Source organism: Scardinius erythrophthalmus (genome assembly GCF_964197995.2).
Source record: "Scardinius erythrophthalmus genome assembly, chromosome: 1".
Lineage (NCBI taxonomy): Eukaryota > Metazoa > Chordata > Actinopteri > Cypriniformes > Leuciscidae > Scardinius > Scardinius erythrophthalmus.
The window spans coordinates 7206290-7233356 of NC_138221.1; the positions used below are offsets into that span (position 1 = coordinate 7206290).

The 27067-nt window shown below is 38.7% G+C and overlaps 1 protein-coding gene across 2 annotated transcripts; it reads left to right on the top strand.

Annotated features, from left to right (window-relative positions):
- Positions 1-2117: 2117 nt before the first annotated feature.
- LOC308700550 (uncharacterized protein) lies at positions 2118-26545 on the top strand. Of its 2 annotated transcripts, XR_014031321.1 has the most exons (5): positions 2119-2259; positions 2820-2951; positions 15237-16485; positions 24534-24973; positions 26227-26545. XR_014031321.1 is itself a non-coding variant. In XM_081382180.1 (4 exons), exons 2-4 carry the CDS (start codon positions 2918-2920, stop codon positions 24553-24555), a joined length of 1305 nt encoding a protein of 434 aa, XP_081238306.1. In that variant the 5' UTR covers positions 2118-2259; positions 2820-2917; the 3' UTR covers positions 24556-26545. The 2 variants fall into 2 exon arrangements, 1 of the variants encoding a protein (XP_081238306.1); XM_081382180.1 differs by having other exon boundaries at positions 2118-2259; positions 24534-26545.
- The last annotated feature ends 522 nt before the right edge of the window (positions 26546-27067 follow it).

Below are 27067 nucleotides of genomic sequence, written 5' to 3' on the forward strand. Positions count from 1 at the left end.
AACCGAAAAATGCCGAGCGACAGAGAAAAAGTAGTTTCCGACGCATGTTTCCGACTGTCCGCGAAACTGAGGAGGATTACTGAGCTGAAATCATGTTCAATCACTTTAAATGCACTTTGCATAAACCATGATTTCTCAGTCTGGGAAAAAAAAGTTTATTACCATATTTTTTTACTATTTATTTTCTATAAGAAACAATTATGGTTTTCAAGTAAAACTACCAGATAGGCATATTTTTGTTGCTGAATAGATATTTAGGTCCACAAAATTCAAATCAATATCACTTGCTCTTAAATGACATAAGACAGTTATCCCTAACTTTTTTTTTTGTTGCTATTGTAACGGGTTATTACTTATAAATTTGGACTTCACTTTATGAACCAATTAGGAGATCAGAAGATTGTTATGTTCGACTACGGAGATGGAAAGTTATTGCTGAGGGATGACAGGACACCACAGTTAAGGTAAGTATATAACTTTTATAAATGTTTGTTTGAATGCACAGGCCTTTCCCCTTTTAAAGTAAACACAATAAAATAAAATAAATAATATTAGAATTCAATTCAATGAAAAGAAATAAAATAAGTCACTGAACAAATCACTGTCAGTTTTACACTAGAAATACATTAATAATGTACCCAACAGCAAATTGACAAAACCTGTTCAGACTCAACCACAATTTTGTAATATCACGCTCACGTCGACGATAGTTTCAATTTCCAAATACTCAATCACTGATATCAGTCCCTTCTATTAGGTATCTCAGTTCTCAGTCCCGTATGGAGAAAATAAACAGTCTCTGTGCAGGAAAAGTTTTACCTTGAGCAGGGAAAACAAAATATGAAATCAAGATACTCTCTTGGTCCTTTAAGATGAATTTTCTTCTTTTTCGTCCAGTATCCGATTAGGTTGGCTCGCCATCCATGAGAATCAACTCCACTCAGAAAAAAACCTGACCTGTTCAAAAGGCCAGAAATGCACCACCGCATTTAGTCAACCATGGCATCACATAAGGTAAGTATCTCATCATCAGAGTAAATTAACATTTAAACATACAAATAAAAGTAATCAGTGTTTTACAATATTGTACCTTTTACAATATTACATTGCTAATAAACATTTCTCTTTTCAGGCACATGCACGAGACATGCACGTGAAGCAATTTGACTCCAAGTGAAAATGACTGAACTCACTCAGCACAATGAAATTGTACAATAACCTCCAAAAATACAACATAAATCTTATGGAGATAACAAATTAAATAAACTTCTGTTTTTCTCACAAAAGTAGTGTTGTGTTTCTTATTTAAACATTAAATTCAGCATACACACATACAGTGTTGGGGAAAGTTACTTTTAAAAGTAATGCATTACAATATTGCGTTACTCCCCAAAAAAGTAACTAATTGCATTACTTAGTTACTTTTTATGAAAAGTAATGTGTTACGTTACTTTTACGTTACTTTTTCTTCTCACCTGGGCTGGGCTTGCTTGTTTGTTTTTTTAACAAGACCAACAAAAAAGTTATATTTTTGGCAAATGTTAAGGCCCTTTCACACCACGATAACCATAACCATAAATGATAATGAGTAGAAGTAAAAAGTCGTCTGAAAAATAATTACTCCAGTAAAGTATAGATAGGCTACCCAAAGTAATGTAACGAAGTATTTGTACTTCGTTACTTGACACCTCTGGAAACAACAACAACTAAAAGTATGTAAGTAAAATGATTACTTTAGATTTTAAGATATATAGACATATTAAGAAGGATATCTGTTGGATATGATGTGTTTGCGCTGCTGATCTACAGAAATGGTATGAATCTAATAAACTTACATTTAGCAGATGCTTTTATTCACAACAACTTACAACAGAGGCAACAATATTCATCGATGCTGCTGCAGATGCAATATAATGTAGACAACATTAAATAAATACATGTTCGTCAGGTTAGAAACTGATAATTAATCACTCAAACCCCTTTATCTAAACATCTACCGCCGGACTCGCGCGTCCTCCATGTCTGTAGTTTTTTAGCACTTTTAACTCGTGTTTGTAGTTTTAACCGAATCCTCGGCCAACGAGCGATCTGCACTTCGGATTCTGACCGGAAATAGTAGACCATCCGGGTATCTTTGAAACCAACATACTACGATCTGGGATGTAACTTACTGATTCTATTTTCTGAGACTATTTAGGGCGGATAGTACCGAATTGGGACGCACCGTCGAGTCTTCTGAGGTGAAGAGAGCAGTTCACGGTATTTCTCATATTTACACAACCATCACACACACTTTATACAGTTTGATTAAGCGACAGGCTCATTTCTGTATTGTTTTCATCGATCACAGCGATACTTGTGCGTCTTTTCTGGCGTCTTCCTTCTGAAATAAACATTTAGTGCAGCAGCAGCGAGCATGAGGAGAATATGTTGAGTTCATTCAGACCTGAGCGAGTTTGTGTTCGTTTGTGTGATTGACTCGATGTTTGGAGTGAGAACTGTTACTGAATGTCAAGAGATAAGAGGTAAAGTTTGAGATCTGTGAGGGGAATTCTGTGAATCGATCTCTTACTTTACGTTGAGCCTATAATGAGCCACGTGAGACATTAAATCAACTCTTAGGCTAAATGTTAATAAATGAATAGAGTTTTACTCTTGAACAATATTGCTTTGTGATGCTCTTTAGTTTTAAATGTTTTATGATCATTGTTAGTTTCAGCGCATATTATTTTAATGATAGATCTAAGTACTTGATTAATTTCAAAATCAAACTAGATTTAGATTAATGTGGACATTATGCTGCTGTAAATTCCCATCAGCTACAAGTGAAGACGAGCATCAGGAAGAGCTGAAATCTGCAAAGACTGAGTTTATTAAAGAGGACAGAGAGAACACGAGTGATCCAGAACCCTGCAGAATGAAACACACTGAAGATCCTGAAGAACAAAGAGGTTGGTGTTTATTCTTCATTCATTCATGATGCTGAAGAACATTCATGTTAGAAACATTCAAGCACTTCATCAAAATTTAGATAAACAGTACAACTATGAAATGGTACAGAATGTTCTGGGCAGGGCTCCAGACTAACTTTTTTTACTGACAAATTCTTTAATAATAAATAGACAACGTACAGATTTTATAATGTGCAGTTTTATTTTAAAGGAACACGCTGACTTTTTGGGACTTTACCTTATTCTCCGTATCCCCCAGAGTTAGATAAGTCCATGCATACCCTTCTCATCTCCGTGTGTGCCATAACTCTGTCTGACGCACCCACCGCTAGCCTAGCTTAGCACAAAGACTGGAGGTAAACGGCTCCAGCTAGCATACTGCTTAGAGCCCTGTACGGGGCAAAACATCCAGCCCTAACTGAGACCTGGCCCGTGGTGTTTAAGCCCTAATCCGGCCCCTGCCCGAAAACGTCTGCAATTTTTCAGCCTGAACCCGACCCGAGACCAACATCAATATCACTTTAAGCTCTCTCTGATGCACGCTGACTCTGCTACACACACACGCACACACACACGCTACTAAGAGGTAAAATTTTATTATAGGCCTCAAACATAAACCACCCCGGACAATTATGCCCACAAATATTAATACAGACTGTCCATTACAGAGAAGCATAAGAATGCAGTAGAGAATAGTATATAGGCCTAGCCAAATTGTGATCCAACATTAATTTACAGCCTACCTTTTTTTGATGTTAAGTAACTTTACTGAAGAAGAACGTTTCAAAGAACTCCTCGCCAACTGGCTAATGTTAAATAATAATAAAACACAGGTCTTCTAACCGTATACATACTGGGAAATATATTCTCAGAAGGCGAAGCACTGCTACTTCTGTGGAGTGATTTGCTCGCAGCACTTGAGAAGCCCCGTTGACCTCAGTAGGAAGGAGATGTGGAACGGCTCCAGTCTCCATAGGAAGGCGAAGCACTGCTACTTCTGTGGAGTGATTTACTCCAACTCTGAGCGAACTCTCTGCTCCTCACTATAGTTCCCTGTGTGTGTACGGTTAGAAGATGGTTGTGTCTCATGTGACCTTGTTATTCGTACACGCTGTGACTATACAAATCACAACATGTAAATGGGTCATTGACGGATAAGACTTTTTAATATCCATATTTTTGGTATTTTAAAATTGGCCTATGTTTGGCCATTTTCTAAACATTTGGAATGTAGTGTACACATGCCTTTATAAAGAAAAGTAAAAAAATTGACATTTTAGTGTTTTTACACTTAAGTTAATACATAGCCTTAAAAAAGTCATCTGGGGCGACCGTAATATAGGTATCTCAAAATTCACATTTTTATGTATCATTAAGACTAGTTGAACTCGTATCAGTAAGTAGATAAACTGATGAAAAAAGATAAACTTTAGTGCCCTTTCATTTTATGAAAACCATTATTTCACAAGTTTATTCTATGATATCAGAGTCTCCCTCATAATCCAGTTACAATATGATTTTACTGATTTTTACTTTAAAAGCAAAAAAACTGAATTAGCATTTATACAGATATTACACATTCAACAATAGCATACCACTGATTAATATTTGAGGCTAAACTGATGGATATTTGGTTATGAATTTATTCATTTATTCATTCATTTGTTGGTTACCCCACATGACAAATGGTCGCCCCAAATGATAAGAAAACCACAGGTATAAAAATTTCAGTTAAAATGTACACAAAAGAGTTCAAGACGAAAGAAAATTTTAACTCTTTTTATTCAAATAACATTTCAACATTTAAATATAACAGATCAGAAGGACATTAACATTTAAAATTATATATTTTTTATTGCAACACACATTAAATAGGGGTGGGCGATATAGCCTCAAAATTATATCACGATATTTCAAGAATATTTGCGATAATGATATTTATGACGATATAAAAAAAAATGTAGAATTTCTTTTTTTATTATTACATTTATCTCACCAAAATGTTTGCTCACTCATTGTGTTTTTACAATTGGGTAATTTTGTTTGTAAGAGTTTACACAACACAAGGAAGCTTGATTTCAATCTTTGAATTAAATTGAAAAAAGTAGCAAAAAATATATACAAAATAATAAAGATACAAATAAAGATAAAAGTTTTTGAGTAGGTCCGTCTAACACTATTCAGAAATACTACAGATACTACTGAATAAGGTAATCAAATGTAAAATAACACTAGTCCTGAGTCCTGACTAAATTAAATACATAGGCTATTAATTCTGATTCCTTACAATGAAAGCTATCTTTTGTTGTTTTGACGACAACATTAATGACAGACACATATGGCTGCTGTCACTTTTAGAGCTAGTGCCCGGATCCATTACTGTTATACTGTCTGTCACACGCGTTTTATGGTTATGTCAGACATAACCGACTGTTTACGAATACACTAACCATGACCGGAATTTTTACACAATTTTGCGTGTTTTTTCCCGTTAAAGCGATTTAATCCGCGAAAAATAACTTTTGTTACTCGCGAGCTGTTTGTGAGACGGCTTTACTGTATGTATGCACGCAGAGTAAACATCTCTTAGAGAGTGCGCGAGAGTAGTTTAAAATCGCAAATGTTTAAACTGATGAGACTTAAAAAGAAGTGAAAATGCTAAACTTTAGTTACGATGCAAGTGACAAAAGATTCCGTCATGTCCTGACTGCTAAACACAAGAGTGTGGTATCGACGCTTGACTTGTGCAACCCATTTTGAGAGCGAGAGAGAGAAGACGCGGCACCGCTGAACACTCACGCGGTTGGTAAAATCAGTGTTTGCGGGGGAATTTCCCGCATTATAAGTGGTAGACCTGCGGGAATTATTAAAATACTTTTGAAGTAGCTCCTTCTTAGGTACTAAATCGTCATTGGAGGCTGACTTGCTGCTCTCGCGCTCAGACAGGTGTTGTTGTTGTGCGTGCAAGGGAACGTAATGCTCCATATCAGTGATATCGCGATATGACACTTTTTTTTATCATGTAAAAATTTATACCGGTATTATCGTGGACGGTATGATATGTAATAACATTAAATGCTTCAAGAACTTAAAGGAGAACTCCGGTCAATTTTAACATTGAGCTCATTTTTTTGTACATTTGGAGTGCTGTCAATACAGAGAACAACGACAAAAATCGGTGTTTCCTACACCGAGTTATTCTATTTTTAAAATTTGCACCCTGTTGACTTCAATAGGGCAAGTAGTAAGCCTGCTTTTTAGCCTCTTAACATCCTTTAAGTGTCATTACAAGTGCACAGAAAATGTGAGTGATTCCTTCCGAGTGAACACGGGTGGATCTGACTGCAGTAGATGTTCCACCGAAAACAGGATGTAAACAAAGGTATGAGCGCTGGCTGAATTAACTTCATTTTTATTAATATCTCTAACATCTACTGCAGTCAGATCCACTCGTGTTCACTCGGAAGGAATCACTCACATTTTCTGTGCACTTGTAATGACACTTAAAGGATGTTAAGAGCAGGCTTACTACTTGCCCCATTGAAGTCAATAGGGTGCAAATTTTAAAAATAGAATAACTCGGTGTAGGAAACACCGATTTTTGTCGTTGTTCTCTGTATTGACAGCACTCCAAATGTACAAAAAAATGAGCTCAATGTTAAAATTGACCGGAGTTCTCCTTTAAGAAGCTGAGTAAAGAATCTCTTTTTTTTGGAACCTTTTTGATTCATTGGACAGGGATGAACACTACTTGCATCTCAATTAACCTTTCAACATTCAAATATCACAAATAATAAGTTTCTTTTTCTGGACCCATTTAGCCACATAAGGCAGTTATGAACACGACTTGCATTTATCTAAGCTGAGGCATTTCTGAACTTCACCCAATCTTGGAGAGTCAGCTTTGAGAAGCGGGATGTTGCTGGCTCAGGCTCTGAGATCACAGCATGCACATCTTTTCTGTAGTAGAAAATTAAATCTACAGTTTGTGGCCACATGAAGAGGTTTTTGTCACCAGATTGTAGCATACAATTGACCTGCACTTCTTCTCCCACAACCTCAAGCACTTGGCCAACATAAGGCTTTTTCATCATAAATGACAATAACAAACTTGCCACAAAGATCTAGATTTTCTTGTTCCCTAGGTGGTTGAGGAGGAGAGCTTGGGGGATTCTCAGTGTTGCACACAGTGCGTCTCACTCTCAGGTCTACTGTTATGGGCTTGTAACAAGGGCATGGACTCCTCTCTGTTTTCCTACAGAAGCATGACACAGTCCTGTGAGTGATCTGTGAAGGCTGGGTAGACCAAACCTGGTGTATTTTAAAGGTACCCTTCACAGCCTCCAAGTTGTCAGGAATTAGCTCATCACACTTTTCAATGCTTTCTCTGTTTACCCAATAGTGTGTGATGCTTGAGCCTAATCTTGTGTTCAGCATCTCATAGAGTTGCTGTGGTGTCTGAAGTTCACCACCTCTTTGGACAAAGATCCCCATTGCCCCACCAATTCCATCTGGGGCCCCTTTCCCATGAGACTTTTCGGAATAATTCCAGGTCACCTTAGTGAACCCAGAAAGGAAAGGGACAGTACTGAGGAGGTAGAAGTTTTTTTTTTTTTTTTTCCGGTACTGTGTAACCGGCCCATCACTCTGAATGTGGAGGGTTGTGATCTGTGGGAAGGTTTCACGAAGCTCTCCTAAGATGGGCTCTAGATATGCCCACACCGCCCGCTCGTCATGGCGCAGGCTGTCAGAGAGTGTTGCATAGGACTTTGTTCCATGCACAGTGTACAGGACTGCTGTGTGGATAGTCGCTTGCTGTCTGCTACCTCCAAAGTGAAATGCTTGAACCTCTGTGTTCAGCTTACATGCATAATTCTCTGAGAAGTCAACATGCAGAACAGCTTCACACCCTGTGATGTTTTGTTTAAGGTAGCGGAACTGCTCTGCCTGGTGCAGCCAGTTAAACTGATGTATCACCAAGGACTCTAACTTCTGAGAGAAAAGCTGCATCAAGTCCTTGATGGTTCCACTATAGATCTGTTTCACCATGTTGCCAAACATTCTCTCTCCATTTGTGGAAGTTACCCTTTTCCACTGCTCCCAGGTGACTTCTGAGCTGCTCTCTGTCTCAGGGAATTCTACCTCCTCAAAGCAGCACTTGGCACAAACACGGTCCATACAGTCCTTATTTTTTGGATCACACACTATCATAACCAGCAGCTCAGAAATGCTTTTTGTTTTCAACAGCCCTCTGCTGTAGAGCTTGTTGGCCAGCAGGTGGACATTTTCGTGGTCCATGCATGCACATGTGTCCCGATCCTTGGCTTTGGCTCAGTGACATAGAAGGGGCATCTTCTAGCAAACTGCCTGTAAGATAGGTGGAGGCTCTTCTTCATTTCACTATTGTACAGCCCATGGAGCTCTGTGAGTGGCTTTGTGAGAATTCTTCGCTGTTCTTTTATTGTGTTTTTTTTGTGATGGTATCTTTTTTTCCCTGGTAAAAGTCGACTATTCTCATCTCTAGTCAGAAAACTAACAACAGCCAGCTTTCTCTCTTTTGCCAGTTTCTTCCCCCCTTTTGGCTTGAGCCTCTCACTGTGGCTTAACCGTACTTTTGCCCTCGTCTCACCTTTTCTGGCCCTTTTCTTTTCTCATCTTTGCAAGTTGTTTCCTCAGATTTATGTTTAGCTTTCTTAATTCATGCTTCTCAGCCTGCAGTCGTTTACAACTGCAGGCTGGGAAAGTTCTTTTCTCTATCTTTTCTCTCTGGTGTGGAGGACATCTGTGGATGGAAATCCTCATTTTGAGGTGGAGCATCCACCACCACACACCCCCCTGGACTCTCTTGCTGCCCCTCCACTCCGTCTACTCCTGCTGGATCTGGCAGAGTGTTCTCTATGGATTGAGGTGTCAGGTCCAACATTGCCTTCTCCATCTTTCTTCTCTCCCTGTATCCTCTGGATGCAGCCTTCCACTTGTTTCTCAAATTATTCCTCTCCCTCTCTGATAACTCATCTGACTTCACATTTGGATTATTCCCCTCATGCTTTCTTTTTTGGTAGCTGAAACAATAGTGTACAGAGTTGTTCATCAACAACAAGATAAACATTCTACACCTGTGCTCTTTCCTCCTTATCCTGAACCTACTCTCTTTAGAGAACAGCTGTTTCGGTGACCAATGTTTAATAGCTCATTGTAGCATACAGCTTTAACGTTACCTATTTCTTTAGTTTTTGCCGTGTGAATGACGGTTGGAGTCAGTCTCGTCCTCACTGATAAATATCCAAAATTGCGCGGGACACGCTTGTCTGTAAAAATGTGACAAAACGCACACACATATAAAGTTAAATTATTGTTCCACTGACAAAACTGTCGTGTACTCACAGTACAACTACTGCCGCTGATTTAAAAAAAAAATCTCTGAGTTAATGCAATGTCGCGTTGGCTTGTCGTTGACGTGACACAAATGGCTTACTACAGTAGTAAGTACATTACTTTAGCTAGTCGGTCTTCTTAAGATGAAGAGTCACGACAATACAACGTTAAACGTATAAAAGTGCTCTAAAGAGGACGAAACAGTTTGCCGTGCTTACCTGTTAAATATCTTCATGGCCGCCATTCTGTTCCGAGTTACTCCGTGTGAGAGCTGTGGGGGATGGGCAGATTGAAATAAATACACGGGGTTTTCCGGTGCGTGAGGGAGAACGCCGTAAAAAGACCTAAATGTAGGCTTCGAATGAAGCTGAAAACTTTAAATGTATTTATTTAAGTGTTTATTTCATTTCATTATACAAAAGTAATTTCTTGAAAAATAAAATTTAAAAGCTAAAATAACAAATAGGTTATTCATAACTTATTCGGTTTAAGTTCTGCTTAATACAGTTTTTGAGTTAATATCACATATTTTATTAAGTTAAACTAACTTAAAAAAAAAATAAGTTAAATGTACTCATTTAGTTTAGTAACTTTCAGTGTTAGGTTTTACAGTGTCTAATAAGCGGGATTATCCCTTACATAGTAGACAAATGCTATAAAAAGAGAGCGGAATGGAGGTACGCAGCTGACAACAGGCTTGGTTAAAAGTACAGGAAAAATGATGTATTACTGCACAAGCATTCGCTGAAAACCACTGACTACAGTGATTAAAAAACAATATTTTACTGCTGCTGTTATTAACTGCCTTTATATTTAGTGCTTCACTTTGTAAACACCATTTAATTTAACCTATTTCTGCGGTAGCGCTATTTTAATCCATCACTTATGTTGCGAGCGAACTGATTGCGCAACCTGATGCTCTATACAAAATAGATCTAGTGTGACTGTCCCGAAGTTAGTAAACAAAGCTGTTTACACAGTAGCATTGAATTAAACTAGACTATACCATTTTCACATCTTCATATAATGAGAATATACAGTTTTTGCTTGCCGTGCTGATGTTTCTCTCCAATTACTCTCTGCCATTTCGCGTGACTGCAGTGCGTTGTCATGAAAGTGACGTCATCAGTAACGCTCCCCGTGACGTGAGCAGACCAACTAATCGACAATGACATTCGTTGACAACGATTTTCATAATCGATTATTATCGATTTTATCGATTAGTTGTTGCAGCCCTACCCTGAAGGCTCTCTCCAGATGATGAGAGTGATGTGTATTTACTCTGCCTCATAAGGGCTCTCAGGATTTATCTGGAGCGTTCTGCCTCGTTTAGGCAATCAGAGCAGCTCCTTGTATACTTTGGCGGCTGCACTAAAGGTTAAGCCGTCACAAAGCAGAGACTGTCGCGCTGGATAGTGGATGCTATTGCGCTAGCTTATAAGTCCAAAGGCCTTCTTTGCCCCTTGGGCGTCAGAGCTCACTCCACGAGAGGTATGGCCTCTTCGTGGGCCTGGTCCCAGTGAGGACATTTGTTAGGCGGCTGGCTGGGCCTCGCCGTCCACATTTGTGAAGTTTTTATAATTTGGAGGTACCAGGCCAAGTGTTAAGAACCCCCCTCCCCCCCAAAAAAGTCTTAGGGCTCATACATACCCGGCTCTGGCCTTCAACTGGTTACTATATATCCCTTATGACCATGAACTACGGTTCCTAGTTATCCAGTATATGAAGCCTATCTAGAACTGGCGTATATTAGGATCATACTTCCCTTGTGGTTCATTCATATGCCTTGGGTTATGTTAGGGCGAAGTTAACACGCACAGTGTTTTGAAGGGGGTTCCCATAGCGTAAGCTAGCCTTATGCAATACGAGAGACCTTTCGAAAGGGAACTACTTGGTTACTAACATAACCTTAGTTCCTTGAGGTGAGGGAACGAGTATTGCGTAACCAGCCGTGCTACTGTGCTAGGATCAGGAGATCGCTTCATTCGTTTAAAACCTGGAGCACCTAGGCGAGGCACGGCAATATATAGCCTCTGACCACGGCCATCTGGCGGACTCTGACACGCCAGGCATCCTGATTGGTTCTGGCGTCAAAGCCACCTCGCCATAGGTTCGTGAAGTTGCCGCAGCACAGGCAATGACCGCTATCGCACTCAATTGTGCTCGCTGTGCAGCTGCACTGCATTTTAAAAAGTTTGCTTCAATATTCTGGAGAAAAAGAGGTTTTCCCATAGCGTAAGCTAGCCTTACGCAATACTCGTTCCCTCATCTCAGGGAACTGAGGTTACGTTAGTAACCAAGTAGTTATGGTTAGCGTTACTACATTAGTCTAAATCCATGGTGAATGTTGCTGATTTGTGGACTGAAAGCCTTCTATAAGTGTTTCTCTTGTTTCCACGTCAGCGCTGTTTGATCTGATATCTATGGGTTAGGGTTAGTTGAATTGGAATGTTTCTCACTGGAACTCGCAGCGATGATGATATTAATTCCGAAGCGAATTCCAGTCTGGATCTCCTAGTAACAGTGCTGTGTGATCGAGATCGGCCCGCGACTGACAAGTTTGGGGCGCTGCGCTGTCTATGATTGGTCCGAAATAATAAACGGTCTAATAAACGGAAGCATAAATGAGTAGCGGATTTTCATTCCACTTCATTCCACAATGCCGCTTTCACTTTTTTTTTGCATTCGCTGCTCAGTAACGCTATGGTTGCACCAGCACGACCTAAATACATTTTTGGTCGCACCGGCAGGAAAAATGCAACCAATTGGTCACAATCTGGAGCCCTGCTGGGTTTGTTTTTTGTTTTTTCAACAAATGGTCAGTAGAGGAAGATTTGAGAATTGAGATCAAGCTAAATACTATTTTAACTTTTATTTTACATAGTCAGTAAACACCAAGTTACTAATGTTACAACCCCTTGGCTCAAGGAGCAGCAACATGAATGGGGAGGCCAAACACATAATCAAATTTGTACAAATAAGTATTTTAATTATAAAACAGACATAACTACATTTACAGTAAAAAATCTACAAACACAAAACAACCACATCAAGCCTTGGACTGGAGAGGATGAAAAGTCAGCATGTCCACCAAGCAACAAGACCAGCAGAGACCAAGCCCAATTGTTTCCCTCTCGAGGGTGAGAAAACCAGCATCTTATAAGCAGCATGGTTAATCAACCAATTCTCCACACCTGCGACACATCAATTAACCTGAAGACACAAAAAGTGTTACCCAGAGAGACACCTACTGGCAAAACAAAGCACCACAGCCCCTTGGATCATCACACCTCCCTCCCAAAGACAGAGGCCCTTATAAAAGGTATTCTGTAAACATAATACAAAAACACATACAAAACATAATACATCACAGGATAAGAATTTTACCAGGCTTAAAATTTAAACAAAACTATTGGATCCACTTACCCTCTCTCATTCACCACCTACCCTTTATCAACTCCACCTCGCAATGCTCTCAGGCGCCTTGAGAACAAATGAGGTGAAATAAAGGACAAGAACCAACAAAATTGTAATGGGTTACTCATTCAATGGAGCTCATGACAAGGTATCCGCCATAAGATTATCTTTCTGCAATAATGCAGCTCCAGCACCCAGCCTACTCACGTCTACCTTTAAAAGGAAAGGACGGTCCCAACAAGGTGCTATTAATACGGGAGCAAAACTCAGCAACAGTTTGGCATTATCAAAAGCATGTTGACAAATTGAGGACCATTCATATTTCCGTTTACCTTTTAACAAATCTGTTAAAGGAGCAACCACTGTTGAGAAATTTTCACAGAATTTCAGATACCCAATCATTCCTAAAATCTCATCAACTCTTTCTTCGTGGAAGGAACTGGGAACTTATCAATGGCATGGACTTTTGCCCGGACAGGACAGACTTTACCTTGTCCTTCCACATTTCCCAAATAGACCACAGTGGCACGTGCAAATTCACATTTCGCTAAATTTACAGTCAACTTTGCGATCTCAAGACGAGTAAATAAAGTGCCCAATTTACAAAGATGTTCCTCCTCCTGAGCTAATTTCACCTCTTCCATTTTTTGGTTGCATTCCAACAGGTCACACTTCAACTGCCAGAAAAATTTGTTAAAGCCACCCCGTATCTAAATAATATACACACACACAACTAATTATACTCAACCCTGGTCTTCGGCACGCCCACATGCAGCTCAACTGCTAACCAGTCTACCCGCGTCCGACGCACCAAAAACAACAAACTAAAATAACAAACTAAAATAACAAAAAGCGTTAAGCACTCTTCAGCCTAACACGGGGTTATTTTTGGCTTATGCAGTCTAAACCGCAACGTCTGAGCAATTTAGTGCAACCGCTGGACAATTCTCTCTCCAGTCCAAAGCCACTAATCAAAACAAAAATACTTTCATATGGCACTCCCCAAAACTTATTTTTACCCAACCAATAATTAACCTAAAGAATAAACCAAACTGTAATTCTAAAGAATTACCCAAATCACAATTCTAATTAAAGAATCATCCAAATCACAACTCTAGTTAAAGAATTGTCCAAATCATAATTCTAATTAAAGAATCATCCAAATCACAACTCTAGTTAAAGAATTGTCCAAATCATAATTCTAATTAAAGAACTATCCAAATCATAATTCTAATTAAAGAATTACCCAAATTATAATTCTAATTAAAGAATTATCCAAACCCTAAGCCAATTTAGTTAATCCCGGACGAGCCCCCATCTGTTACAACCCCTTGGCTCAAGGAGCAGCAACATGAATGGGGAGGCCAAACACATAATCAAATTTGTACAAATAAGTATTTTAATTATAAAACAGACATAACTACATTTAAAGTAAAAAATCTACAAACACAAAACAACCACATCAAGCCTTGGACTGGAGAGGATGAAAAGTCAGCATGTCCACCAAGCAACAAGACCAGCAGAGACCAAGCCCAATTGTTTCCCTCTCGAGGGTGAGAAAACCAGCATCTTATAAGCAGCATGGTTAATCAACCAATTCTCCACACCTGCGACACATCAATTAACCTGAAGACACAAAAAGTGTTACCCAGAGAGACACCTACTGGCAAAACAAAGCACCACAACCCCTTGGATCATCACACTAATAAAGCTGTATTTGTCAAATATCATATGTTGTTCATTGTTATAGAGATTCTTCTTGGAGTAACTTTGGTAACAGAGTTGATGAATGCAGTCAGTGCTACATTTTGTGTAAAAACTGAGACAAGGATTGAGATTAATTTCTTGTCTTCCCATCATGCAGTAGAAAGAGCCCAGATGATGTCACTTCCTGGGTGTCACAGTTTTAAGAAATGCTCTGTTTTTAAAAGGAGGAAAATCATGTCAAAAGAAACAGGGTTGAGTGAAACATGTACAGTAGGACATGGTAAACGTTTGTGTTATTTCTCACAGGGTAATTCACTTGAGCTTGTGTTTCTGGTGTCCCACTTTCACATGCGCATGAATGGAAGTCAGTGCAAGGAAAAGTCTAGTGTGAACGGCCATTAATAATTAACGGTTTTAGTCAAATAAATATCAATCTCAAAGTTGGTGTCAAAATATGGCAGTATTGTATATTTTAATGTTAATATCATGTTATATAATTGTTTCAATTACTAAATATATGTAATAGTTCTAGCTAAAGAAACATGGGATTTGTGCCTATAATGTTTATAAAATAAAAATTGGAAGATAAATTTTCCTCATTTTTGGAAAGTTTCAAGGACATATAATCATTTTATAAAAAGACATCAAATTATCATAATATTTTATAACAGTTGTCCACTTTCTACTATTACATCAGGGCTCACATGTCCTTTCACTTTATATTTCTCTCTTTGAATTTTTTTGATGTACTGAAAATGAAATTAATAATTTTCTCTTTGATTTCAGACCTGATGGAAGTGAGCGAGGAGAGTGAAGAACTGAGTGAAGTGGAGGAGGAACATCATGTCAATCCTGAAGGAAAACCATCGAGTCGCTCAAAGACTAAAAATACATTTATAAAGAAAAGAGCCAAGAAATCTTTCACCTGCACTCAGTGTGGAAAGAGCTTCACAAAGAAAGGAAATCTTGAGCTTCACATGAGGATCCACACTGGAGAGAAGCCGTTCTCATGTGATCAATGTGGAAAGAGTTTCACAAACAAACAAAATCTTAATGTTCACATGAGGGTCCACACTGGAGTGAAGCCGTTCTCATGTGATCAGTGCGGCAAAACATTTCTTAGGTCATCACACCTGAAGAGACACCTGACAGTTCATATGAAGGTGAAGCCACATTCATGTTCTGTGTGTGGAAAGAGTTTTTCACTGCTGGAATATTTACATAAACATCAGAAAATTCACACTGGTGTGAGAGAGTACATGTGCTTTGAGTGTGAGAAGACTTTTACTACAACAGGCAATTTAGAACGGCACCAGAGAATTCACACTGGAGAAAAACCTTACATGTGTTCACACTGTGACAAGAGATTCAGTCACTCATCATCTCTGAAAACACATGAGATGATCCACACTGGAGAGAAGCCGCACACTTGTGATCAATGTGGGAAGAGTTTCACTAACAAAAAGAAACTTGATGTTCACATGAGGGTCCACACGGTAGAGAAGCCATTCATGTGTGATCAGTGTGAAAAGAGATTCTCATGCAAAAGTTATCTTAAAGATCACATGAGGATCCACAGTGGAGTGAAGCCATTCTCATGTGATCAATGCGGCAAAACATTTCTTAGAGCATCAGACCTGAAGTCACACCTGACAGTTCATACGAAGGAGAAGCCGCATTCATGTTCTGTGTGTGGAAAGAGTTTTTCACTGCTGCAATATTTACACACACATCAGAAAGCTCACACTGGTGTGAGAGAGTACATGTGCTTTGAGTGTGAGAAGACTTTTATTACAGCAAAATGTTTAAAACGGCACCAGAGAATTCACACTGGAGAGAAACCTTACAAGTGTTCACACTGTGACAAGAGATTCAGTCAGCCAGGACATCTGAAAAGACATGAGAGGATCCACACTGGAGAGAAGCCGCACACGTGTGATCAGTGCGGGAAGAGTTTCTCTATTAAAACTCAGCTGAATCTACACATGAAGATCCATGCAGTGGAGAAACCACATCACCTCAGTCTGAGATCACGGTAAGTAGTTTATTTTCATGTTCTGAGCAACAAAGTCTCTTCTGTGTAAGTTAGCCACACATCACCCTATAGCCAAATCTCTCCTCTCCACCTATAGCCGGTGTCTGGTGAGCACAGGACACTTTGTTGATTGTTTGATATCTTTTAACCCTCTGGGGTCTGAGGTGTTTTCTGGCCCTGGAGGTGTTCTGACATGCTCTGACATTTGTGTTTATTTCTGTTACTTGTGACATTTTCATGGCTTAAGTCTGATTGCACTGTATTCAGCACAAACTCTGCTACAATAATATATCAGCAGCATGTGTGTAAAAGTTTGTAGTTTTGAGATAATGACATTTATGCGTGGTTTGTGAAAATACAAAAAAAAAATTTGTCACTGAAATAAGGCCATGAAACCCATACTGATTATTTCTTCACAAGACTTTTGAAATTTGTATCATGTCGCCTAGAATATTTGCTCCAAAACTGTGTGAAAATCATCCTGACTGCTCATTCAGAGAAGACAATATATTGATTTAAAATTTGTAAGACGTGTTTTGTGTGAGAAAGTTTTATGCGAGAGGGGTAAATGCATCATTAATATGTATGGTTTTCACACCTAAGACAGACAAAGACCCTCCACTAATGGCCCTATTAGGAGCTATCAGGCCCTGTCATTCTGAGCAACCTTACACAAAGAATGAGGAGATTTAAAAAAGAATGGCTTTTTGATTGTTTGGATTTATTTACAACACAACATAATCCAAAGATACACAACAAATGACAAAAAAGCACTTATTGAAAACAATGATCCAAAGACAGAGACCTTTGTGCCAGAGACGGGATCTGATCCCTGTAAAATAAATATAAAAAAAACTGTGTCAAGAGAAACTATAGGGCTGCACGATTTTGGCAATACATTTTTGATTTTTCTGGTTAAAATTTGAAAATTAAAATTCACAGAACACACACACACACACACACAAATGTTTCCAACAATATATAATGAACAGGCTTGTTGTGCCTTGTAGGCATAGGCTACACGCAGTGCTGCATAAAATAATAATAATAATAACAATAACCTATAGCAGCCTATAAATCTTTCAAAATCAACATTTCAGAGTAACAGCTACGCTAGATAAAAATATATTGATTATCATATATTACTTCAAATGTTTCCATTTGTTATCATGATATGAAATGAGATTGGAGTAAAATCCAATACTCCAAGGAGGTAAATCCAATGTAAGCTCATGGCGTGTCTTCCAAACTTGACGAAAAGCAGAGACGTGAAGTTTGGTGCTTTGTTTTTGAGGTAACGAGTAGGGCTGCAACAAACGATTATTTTGATAAGCGATTAATCTAACGATTATTAGAACGATTAATCGACTAATCGTCGATTATTTTTGCAGACTAATCATTAAGTTTGGAACGATTATTCAGCTTTTTCAATTAGTTAAAACACATGCTAACTACAATATAAAAAAAGAAAATCACTTCAGCTTTTGAAATGGTTGTTTTAATGAACTTTGAGACAACTAAACAGGTCATTCTCTTTAAGTTTTCAGATTTCTGTCTAACTCAAATCACACACAAATGCTCTAAGCATTGTTTAAATATTCTGTTCTCTTTCAATAGAAAACTAAATGAAAAAATAATTAGCTGCATTACAGACAAACTTAAACTGCAAACAATTATTATAAGAATAAAAAAAAATAATGACATGACAATTGAGCTGAGCTGACAGAGACACTCATTCACCTTTTATTTTACAGAATAAAAAATTAACTGACATGATATTCTTCATAACATCTCCTTGTGTAAGTCTTCATGAATATGGAACAAAATACAGACAAGTGATAAGATCGTAATAAGTTATAGCCTAGTTTTACAATAATAAAAACAGCCCTGACTCCACAGCTCCATCAAGCTTAATTCTATGCAAAAATAAATCATCACATTACTGTAATTATAAAATTATTGTTAATATTATTGCTATTATTGTTATTATTAGTAGTATTGCATTCTCTAAAAAGAGATTTACTGCTAGTTATTTAGCTCCAGCTGGAGAACATTCACCTCTCACCGGCTCCTCTCGTGCCGGGTTTTTCCTCTTTAATTGTTTTAACATGCATGTTGTGCTCCCGTGAAAAGCAAGTTCCGCATTGCATGTATTGCATACGACAGCATTCTTGGTTTGGAGTTTTGTGAAACTTTCACACACCTTGCTAGTTCGGATTCGTTTGCACTCCATAATTCGCGCTGTGTTTTCTTCTACCGCAATAGCATTTGTTACGGCTGCATTACAGAATTAAGAATAATGAGCAAGCGCGTGAGAAACTGGACATCTTCAGGGCTCTCAAGTTTTGAAGACCGGCAAGAGTGACAAGAGTGAAACAAAAATGTTTTTGAAAGAAGTTTTTTCTGCTCATCAAGCCTGCATTTATTTGATCAAAAATACAGACATTTTTTTTAAAAATATTGTGATATATTATTACAATTTAAAATAATTGGTTTTCAATTTATTATACTTTAAATTATCATTTATTTCTGAATAATTTATTATGAATAAATGCAGTTATTTTTAACCTTTTATTCATCAAATATATTTGGCAGCAGAACTGTTTCCAACACTCACAATCAGAATATTAGAATGATTTCTAAAGGATCATGTGATAGACTGGATGTGATAGACTGGATGTCACATATGACACTGAAGACTGGAGTATGATCCTGAAAATTCAGCTTCGCATCACAGAAATAAATGATAATTTAAAGTATAATAAATTGAAAACCAATTATTTTAAATTGTAATAATATATCACAATATTAACTTTTTTTCTGTATTTTTGATCAAATAAATGCAGGCTTGATGAGCAGAAGAAACTTCTTTCAAAAACATTAAAAATAGTAATGTGTCCAAACGTTTGGCCTGTAGTGATTAAGCCTATTTGGAGAGAGAGATTTTTATAATGTGACAATATGTCCGTCATTGTGTGAGAACGAAAATATGACTAGGTCTAGACTACTTGTTCTGAGCAGGTGTTGTCAGTGAACGGGCTGTAAAACTGTTGGCTAGACACTGATGCTAATTATCTGGGAAACATTCTCTAACAGCATTCAAGTTGTCACTGTTTGTGTCAAAACAAGTTGTGAATTTGTTGTAACATTAAAACAGGAGATCATGACTTACTCTGTGCTCAAAGTGATGCTCGGAGCTCGAGAGGTTTCCTTTGAGTGAACGAAACTTCGGAAGACGACGCTGTAGCAGAATCAAGTGAACAATTTCAGGATATGCTTTTTTTCATTGGTTGTTGCGTTAAATCTTACCCAGATACAATAGTGCTATTTTCTGATTGGCTATTGTGTAGCCCCTTTCTTTTTTTGATTGGCTGATTAGTGGCAGGCTCGATTTAAGAATCCCAGGGGAGTCGCGCACTTGATTCCTGACGTTTTTCCATAGCGAGAGCGGCGCGGCCAGAGAAATGTTGGGCGCTGCAGCATATTAATATATTATTAGGGCTGGGAATCGATTAAAAAAAATTAACTAATTAATTGCACAATTTCTGTAATTAATTGCAATTAATTGCGTTTCCCCCAAGCTTGTAATCATCAATATTTAAAGGAATAGTTCACTTTAAAATTAAAATTCTGTCATCACTCACCCTCATGTTGTTTTAAACCTGTATGAATTTCTTTCTTCTGCTGAACACAAAGGAAGATAATTAGAAGAATGTTAGTAACCAGACAGTTTCTGGTACCATTGACTTCCATAGTATATATTTGTCCTACTATGGAAGACAATGGGACCCAGAAACTGTCTGATTACTGACATTCTTCTAAATATCTTCCTTTCTGTTCAGCAGAAGAAAGAAATTCATACAGGTTTAAAACAACATGAGGGTGAGTGATGACAGAATTTTAATTTTAAAGTGAACTATTCCTTTTAACTTAGAATCACCTAATTAAACAACACAGGGGAAAAAAGGAACAGAAAATAGCCCTATATTAAACATCAATATCAATATTTTTTTTTCAATAATCAATCAACATAATCAATTTAACAGATTATTAATCTTTTTTTTAACTAATTATCAAAATAAAATATAGTCCTACAAAGCTATTATTACCAGAGCATGTAATCAGAGCAGGTAATTTTACCATTGCTGCCCAGCATGGCTATACCAGCTCAGCAAACAGAATTTCACGTTATTTGAGTGGACTTTACTTTTCCAGTGCTCGGTACATGATTGAAGCGTTTGGGCCGTTGTCGACAGAGCCGCCGACACACACATACACGGAACGGAGAGCGCGCCGCTGGGCCGTTAGAGCCGCCGACACACACACACACACGGAACGGAGAGCGCGCCGCTGGGCCGTTAAAGACAGAGCGCGCCGACACACACACACGCGGAACACAGCGCGGCGCACACACGGAGCGGAAAAGACCAGCTCATGAAAGCTGCGCGAGAATGAAACGTGATCGCCGAACACGGAGGGGCGGGACGGCCTTTTCAATAGCAGCCGCAACAGGAAATCATTAAAACGAGGCAAAAAAAAGTGTGCTGCGTTAAATGCGTTAATTTTTTTTAACGCGTTAAACATTTCAAATTAATCGCAAAGATTAACGCGTTAATTCCCCCAGCCCTATATATTATACATTATTATTATACATATTTGTCAGTTCAAATCAATGCAAAAAAACACAAATTCACTCTCTGACAGTAGGTTGCGCTCATGTAAAGCAGAAATGCAGCTCTATACAGGGCTCTAGATTGAGACTTAATGGTCACATTTTGTGAACTTCTTATAAGAGAGAGCTGCCATTTCTGCCGCATACGAGAAACATCACACGGCAAACAAAAGCAGAGTGAAACCACACTACTCGTCTGAGCTGCGCAGCGCAGTTAGTTTTGATTGATTCGCTTCCGTCGCAACGATCATATGTTATTAAATTAAATTAGGGGCCACCAAGATGACACCATTATCTCTACACAGACTTTAAAGGCACACTATGCAGCTTTCCGTTTTTGTCAAACGGCGACCCCTAGAGTCGCTGTGGAGTACTTGTATTTAACGTTACTGTCGTAAATGCCACTCGTAAACTCGTAAATGCCTCTATACCTTGCACTTTTTATATCTATAAAGTGCAAGTTGTTAGATGTCAATCGCCTTTCGTCTCACAGGCACTTGGGGGGTGCGAGACGACCACCATTCAACCCGAAAAAAGTCATATAACTATTCCAATGACTCCGAAGCTGTTCGGTTAAGGTAAAAAAGTTACTTTGTTCAACTTTAAATGCGAACCTGTGATAAACCCTGATGGCGTTCACATGCACATTAAGAATTAGTTCTATAGTTATGTGTGTTGAATATATGTGTGCAGGTTTGGAATTCCCTACAAACCAAGCCTAAACAAAGTACTGGTCTTTCCTGATAAATTTTGATACAGAATTTTATTTTTTGTCACTTCGGGGTAGGTACGTGAATTGAGTTTTCCTGGCGACGATTTATCTGTAGAGTGAAGGGATCCTCCATAGGGAAAGACTAGTTGGCACTTCAGCACTGCGTTGACATCAGGTTCCAGGCGTATGTCCTTCGTCAGATCTGGATACGGCCTGAATCTGGCAGGCTGCGGAAAACCTTGGGATAAACAGAGACACTAAAATTAGCGTAGATGTTGTGGTCGATAGTGTCAAATGCAGCACTAAGATCGAGTAACACTAATAAAGAGATACAACCACGATCGGATGATAAGCAAATCATTTGTGACTCTAACAAGAGCAGTCTCGGTACTATGTTACGGTCTAAATCTGGACTGGAAATCCTCGCAGATATCATTTCTTTCTAAAAAGGAACATAGTTGTGAACAGGACTTGACATTAACACCCGCCAACCCGCCAAATGCGGGTGGATTTTGCTTGTGGCGGGTAACACAGTCACTCCAACTAGCCACTTTGGCGGGTTGAATAATTGTAGTCTTTTCAAAAGGCATCTGAAATAAGTGTGACACTACGACACTACAACACTACAACTCCCGTGAGTATTAAGGCTGTCAACGAATATTCTAAATTCGAATAGTTTAAAAAAACAGAATTTCGAAGGTGAAAATGAATATTCGAATTTGGAAAAACGCCCGTGGTAGCAGAGGCGCAGCTGTCTGCTTTGCGAGTGGGCGCGCTGCCTGAGGGATCAGGGACAGGTAACAGGAAGAAGCGTTGACACATTAAACAGAAACATTACTGAAGTGTAGGCTACTGTACTGACTGAATAGACATTGCACGAATAAGGTAGGTTAGATACAGCAGTTTCATGCACTGCAGGCTTCCACTGGTTTGATAATTTACCGTTTCATGTCAAGGAAAAGTTCCGTTTACCACAGCACAGCTCGCTCGGAGCGTTCAATGTCGGTTCTATATACTGTAAAACTTCAATTAATGTTAATAATATTTGTTTCAATCACTGAATGAAGCCTGCTATATAAGTCGCGACCTTAAAGGGTTAGTTCACCCAAAAATGAAAATTCTGTCAGTAATTACTCACCCTCATGTTGTTCCAACCATGTGAGTCTTTCGTTCATCTTCGGAACACAAATTAAGATATTTTTGATGAAATCTGACAGAATTCTGACTCCTCCATAGGCTTCCAGTGTGACCGAAACTCACCGACCCAGAATAGTTATTAAAGAGATCGTTAATATAGTCCAAGTGACTCCAGTGGCTCAATCTTAAGTTTATCATGCGACGAGAATACTTTTTGTGCGCAAAAACAAACAAAAATACCGACTTTATTCCACTATTCATTTCCTTCTCTCTGGGCCTCGTAGTGTTTTTGCGTAGCGCGTCTGTGTTGCACGTCATCACGCATCACACACATGACCTGCTTCGGCCAATTGTGAGCCTACGTGGTGACGTGCAACACAGACGCGCTACGCAAAAACACTACGAGGCCAAGGTCATGGGTTCCAACAGGTCAGGTCTGCCCCATAAACTTATTCTGCATTGCTATTTGTACTCGTGAATACACAGGCCACAAGAAGTAATTTGTTTTGTTTTTTAAATCACATGCTAGCTGGCAACACAGGATTCCATTCATTATGCTAAGCTAAGCTAGCGGTAGCGCTGCCAAACTAAAACAATGCATGCACTGAGACAAAGATGCGTTTGCCCACCTGTCTTAATGTAGGAAAGGTTTGTTTTAAATAAACGGAGGAGTGTTCCTTTAAAAGTGTATTATAACAGTATATAAACTTTCTTATGTGTGATTTAAAGAAGCAGCTTACAAATAAATAATTTTTAACCTTAAATATTAGAATGATGTACCAACTGGGGTTCCTTATGGTTTACTTTACAGCATTAGTTGAGAGATATTTTTTTATGTACTGTACCTGATAGGCCCCAACTTAAAGGGGGGGTACAATGGTGTTTCATGTATTCAGAGTTGTTTACAGTGTTAAAGAGATGGATTCTCTTGCTAAACATGGGCAAAGTTTTAAAAAAATATTTTGGACGAATAACGGAGAATTTCTGTGCCGAAAATCTTACTTCCGGGTTGGTACAAGTTTCGGCTGCTTTTTTTTTTTTCGACCGTGGATCTAATGACGTAGATGAGAGTGGAACTTATATGAGCATTTCTCTCGGAAAAGCGCGGCCGCGCACACGTCGACCAGAGGAGAGCGAGACTGCGCACATCAACGCGCTTCAACAGGAAATCATCGGCAGCGCTGCATAGGATTTGTTCAAGAATGTCTCCAAAAAAGTGTGTTTTTGGATGTGATGTTCAGCTTTCCAAAGAACCCAGTGTTACAGGGACAGTGGATGCAGTTTGTTTTCCCGGGGCAGCAACGGAGTGTACTCCAGGACTTCGGCTATTTTCGGAGAGAATCGGAAAGCTGTATTTTTCTTTTATAAATATAATAAAACTAAACACTTTTTGGAGATATTAAGGATGCACTACTACTCTATAGGTACTCAAGATTAACATGAGATTAGGTGAAACTGTGCATGTTATGTACCCTTTAATCAATATGGAATCAGATTGTGTCAAATGTTTTTTTGTTTTTTCCACAGGCCTTCACAGGGGAGAGACTAGTGGACACTTCAGGACTGCGCTGTCGTCGCGTCCAGGAGCAGGTCCTTCATCAGATCTGGATCCCGCGGGCTGTGGTAAACCTCGGGATAAACAGAGAGACTAATATAAGCATAGACACCATTCTTCTCATGATGTAACGAATACATCAGGATTTATAGAAGTGTTCCCGGTTCCAGCTGGCCTAATCTATGCAGCCTAACATTGAATTATAGAAGTCTATAATGTGTTATGTGAATGCTAGGTCAAAGAGATGTGTCTTTAATCTAAAAGACTCGTTCCCGCAGTTCTTCTGGATTTAGTCTGTCTCAGTTTCTTCATGTTACGTTCCACGTGTGTTTGTGTATTTTTCTTTTTTTGTGTGTGTTTGTGTTTCTATACGTTATTACTAGGTGGTGATCATTGGTTGCCCATAAGAGATGTGACTAGGGATGGGCATAATTAATCGACGATCGATAATCGATCGTTAAGAATTTCGTCGATCACGTTTATTTGTTATCGATTAATCTAATGCAGGTTGCGTTGCGTAGTGTGAGTCTTGAAGCAATGGAATTGATTTTAGCGCGGAGGTACCTGTGCATCCCGGCAACGTCAGTCCCCTCAGAGCGGGTGTTTTCAGCGGCTGACTGGCTGTCACCAGGTTGCGGTCGCATCTGATCCCAGATCATGTCAACATGCTTATCTTTCTCAACAGAAATCAGTAGACTGGTGCAGAAGTTCTATGGGAACTTCATGCGTTTTCTCAGATCGGATAGCTATCTGATTTATCAAAACGATTCCATTTACACCCGGTCATATAAATGTGTTTTTGCAAAACGGATATAAATCCGCTCTTGAATTCCCGCGCTACATATTTAAATTGTTGCACGTCCGAAAGCAACTGATATGAGCTGCATTTTATTGATCATCAGCGAAAATTTCTAAATCAAAGACTGCAACAATATTGCGGCAACAGCCCTGGTAAGATCATTTCGGTTCTTTACTTTTAATGAAGATGATTGTGTTTTGATGAATGACTTTCACTTTGATTTGCGATAGTTTGCACGTTGGCTTGAATAGATGCTCATCTGTGGTGATGCGTGTTCCAGTAACGCCGTCATATCTGGCTATAACATGACATATAGCCTAGGCCTATAAAACGCTCTCACATGTTTATTTCTTAGCATTTTTGGGATAAGTCAAATTTACATATGTGGTTTCAACAACCAGATGCATTTACTCTTGTCCAGTTTCGTCTGGAATGCGTCTCAGATCTCCTCCTGAAGTGGTTTGAGCGATCGGGTTTAAATCCGCCTCGAATGCGTTTCGGAGGGCATTTACATTTGGTCTTTTCACGATCGGATAGTTATCCGATCACAGAAAACGGATGAAGTGGCCATGGGTCTCTGTTTAAGAACGCCGGCTCGCTGTTCCGCTGTTTTAGAGCACCGCAGGGCATCTTCAAGTCTGACGTTACCGAACGTCCAGTTTTACTGCCACAAGTTGATCTTCTTGTAATAAAGATCTCATCGAGGACAAACAAACTGTATTTTTGTATTTTCATTGCATTTTTAATTTATAACAAGTTGAAGAAATAATGAATTTCAATATAAAAATATTAATGATTAATCGATAGTCGATCGTTAATTCTCCCGACGATCGACTAAGAAAATTTAATCGAATGCCCATCCCTAGATGTGACGTCACGACGTTAAAGTCAGAACTGAAGAAGTTAGAATTGTTTTCTGTTATTTAGTTGGAGAGTGATCGCCACGCATTGAATTTATTGTTTTTTTTAGACAGCGTAGTTTAAGGCGGCGTATACGCTGAAGATTTCAGGTTTTGTTTCTGCATTTTTCTTTGATGGGTAGATTTAGAGGTTTGTTATGTTTTGATTATTTAATTGATTTGGTGACACTCTTGTTTTCTTGCTTTGTTTTCCTTTTATATTTTATAATTCTTCATGTTTTGTAACATTATTCACACCTTTTCAAATTAAACGTTTTCAACGTTTACTCTGGTATTCCTCGTTGTTTCTGCTACTTGCACACACGGCAACAGTGTCTCACGTAAGTGTCGCGCAATCATCAACACGTTTGCATCTTAAACACATTTACATCTTAAACATGTAATCACAGACGGACTCGATGATGGTGGGATCAGATCATACCAGCTGTTGTCAGACTCCTTGTGCCTACACAAATCTCACTGGATTATTATGTTTAATAGCAAAAAGAATGTTTGGAAAAGTAAACTGATATTTCCTACTGACACACTACAGCAAAAGATATAAATAACTGACTTAAAACCATTTTTTTTGGGGGGGGGGGGGTATTAACATGCTTTTAAGACTTTTGCACATTGTACTGTATGTTTATATATGTAGCACGGTGGTCTTGTGAGGCACAACATTAGTTCCTCCATATAGAGGAATTATAATAAAACATTGATAAACAAAACCTTTGAGTCTCCTCGAGATATGGACTTGTCATCCTACCACAGTGAAATAGATACTTTCATTCAGTGGTGTGACAAG

Coding starts and splice junctions, on each gene's coding strand:
- LOC308700550 (XM_081382180.1), top strand. CDS start 2,918: ATGAAACACACTGAAGATCCTGAAGAACAAAGAG. Junction 2,952..15,236: donor AGATCCTGAAGAACAAAGAG/GTTGGTGTTTAT, acceptor CTTTGATTTCAG/ACCTGATGGAAGTGAGCGAG. Junction 16,486..24,533: donor CACCTCAGTCTGAGATCACG/GTAAGTAGTTTA, acceptor TTTTTTCCACAG/GCCTTCACAGGGGAGAGACT.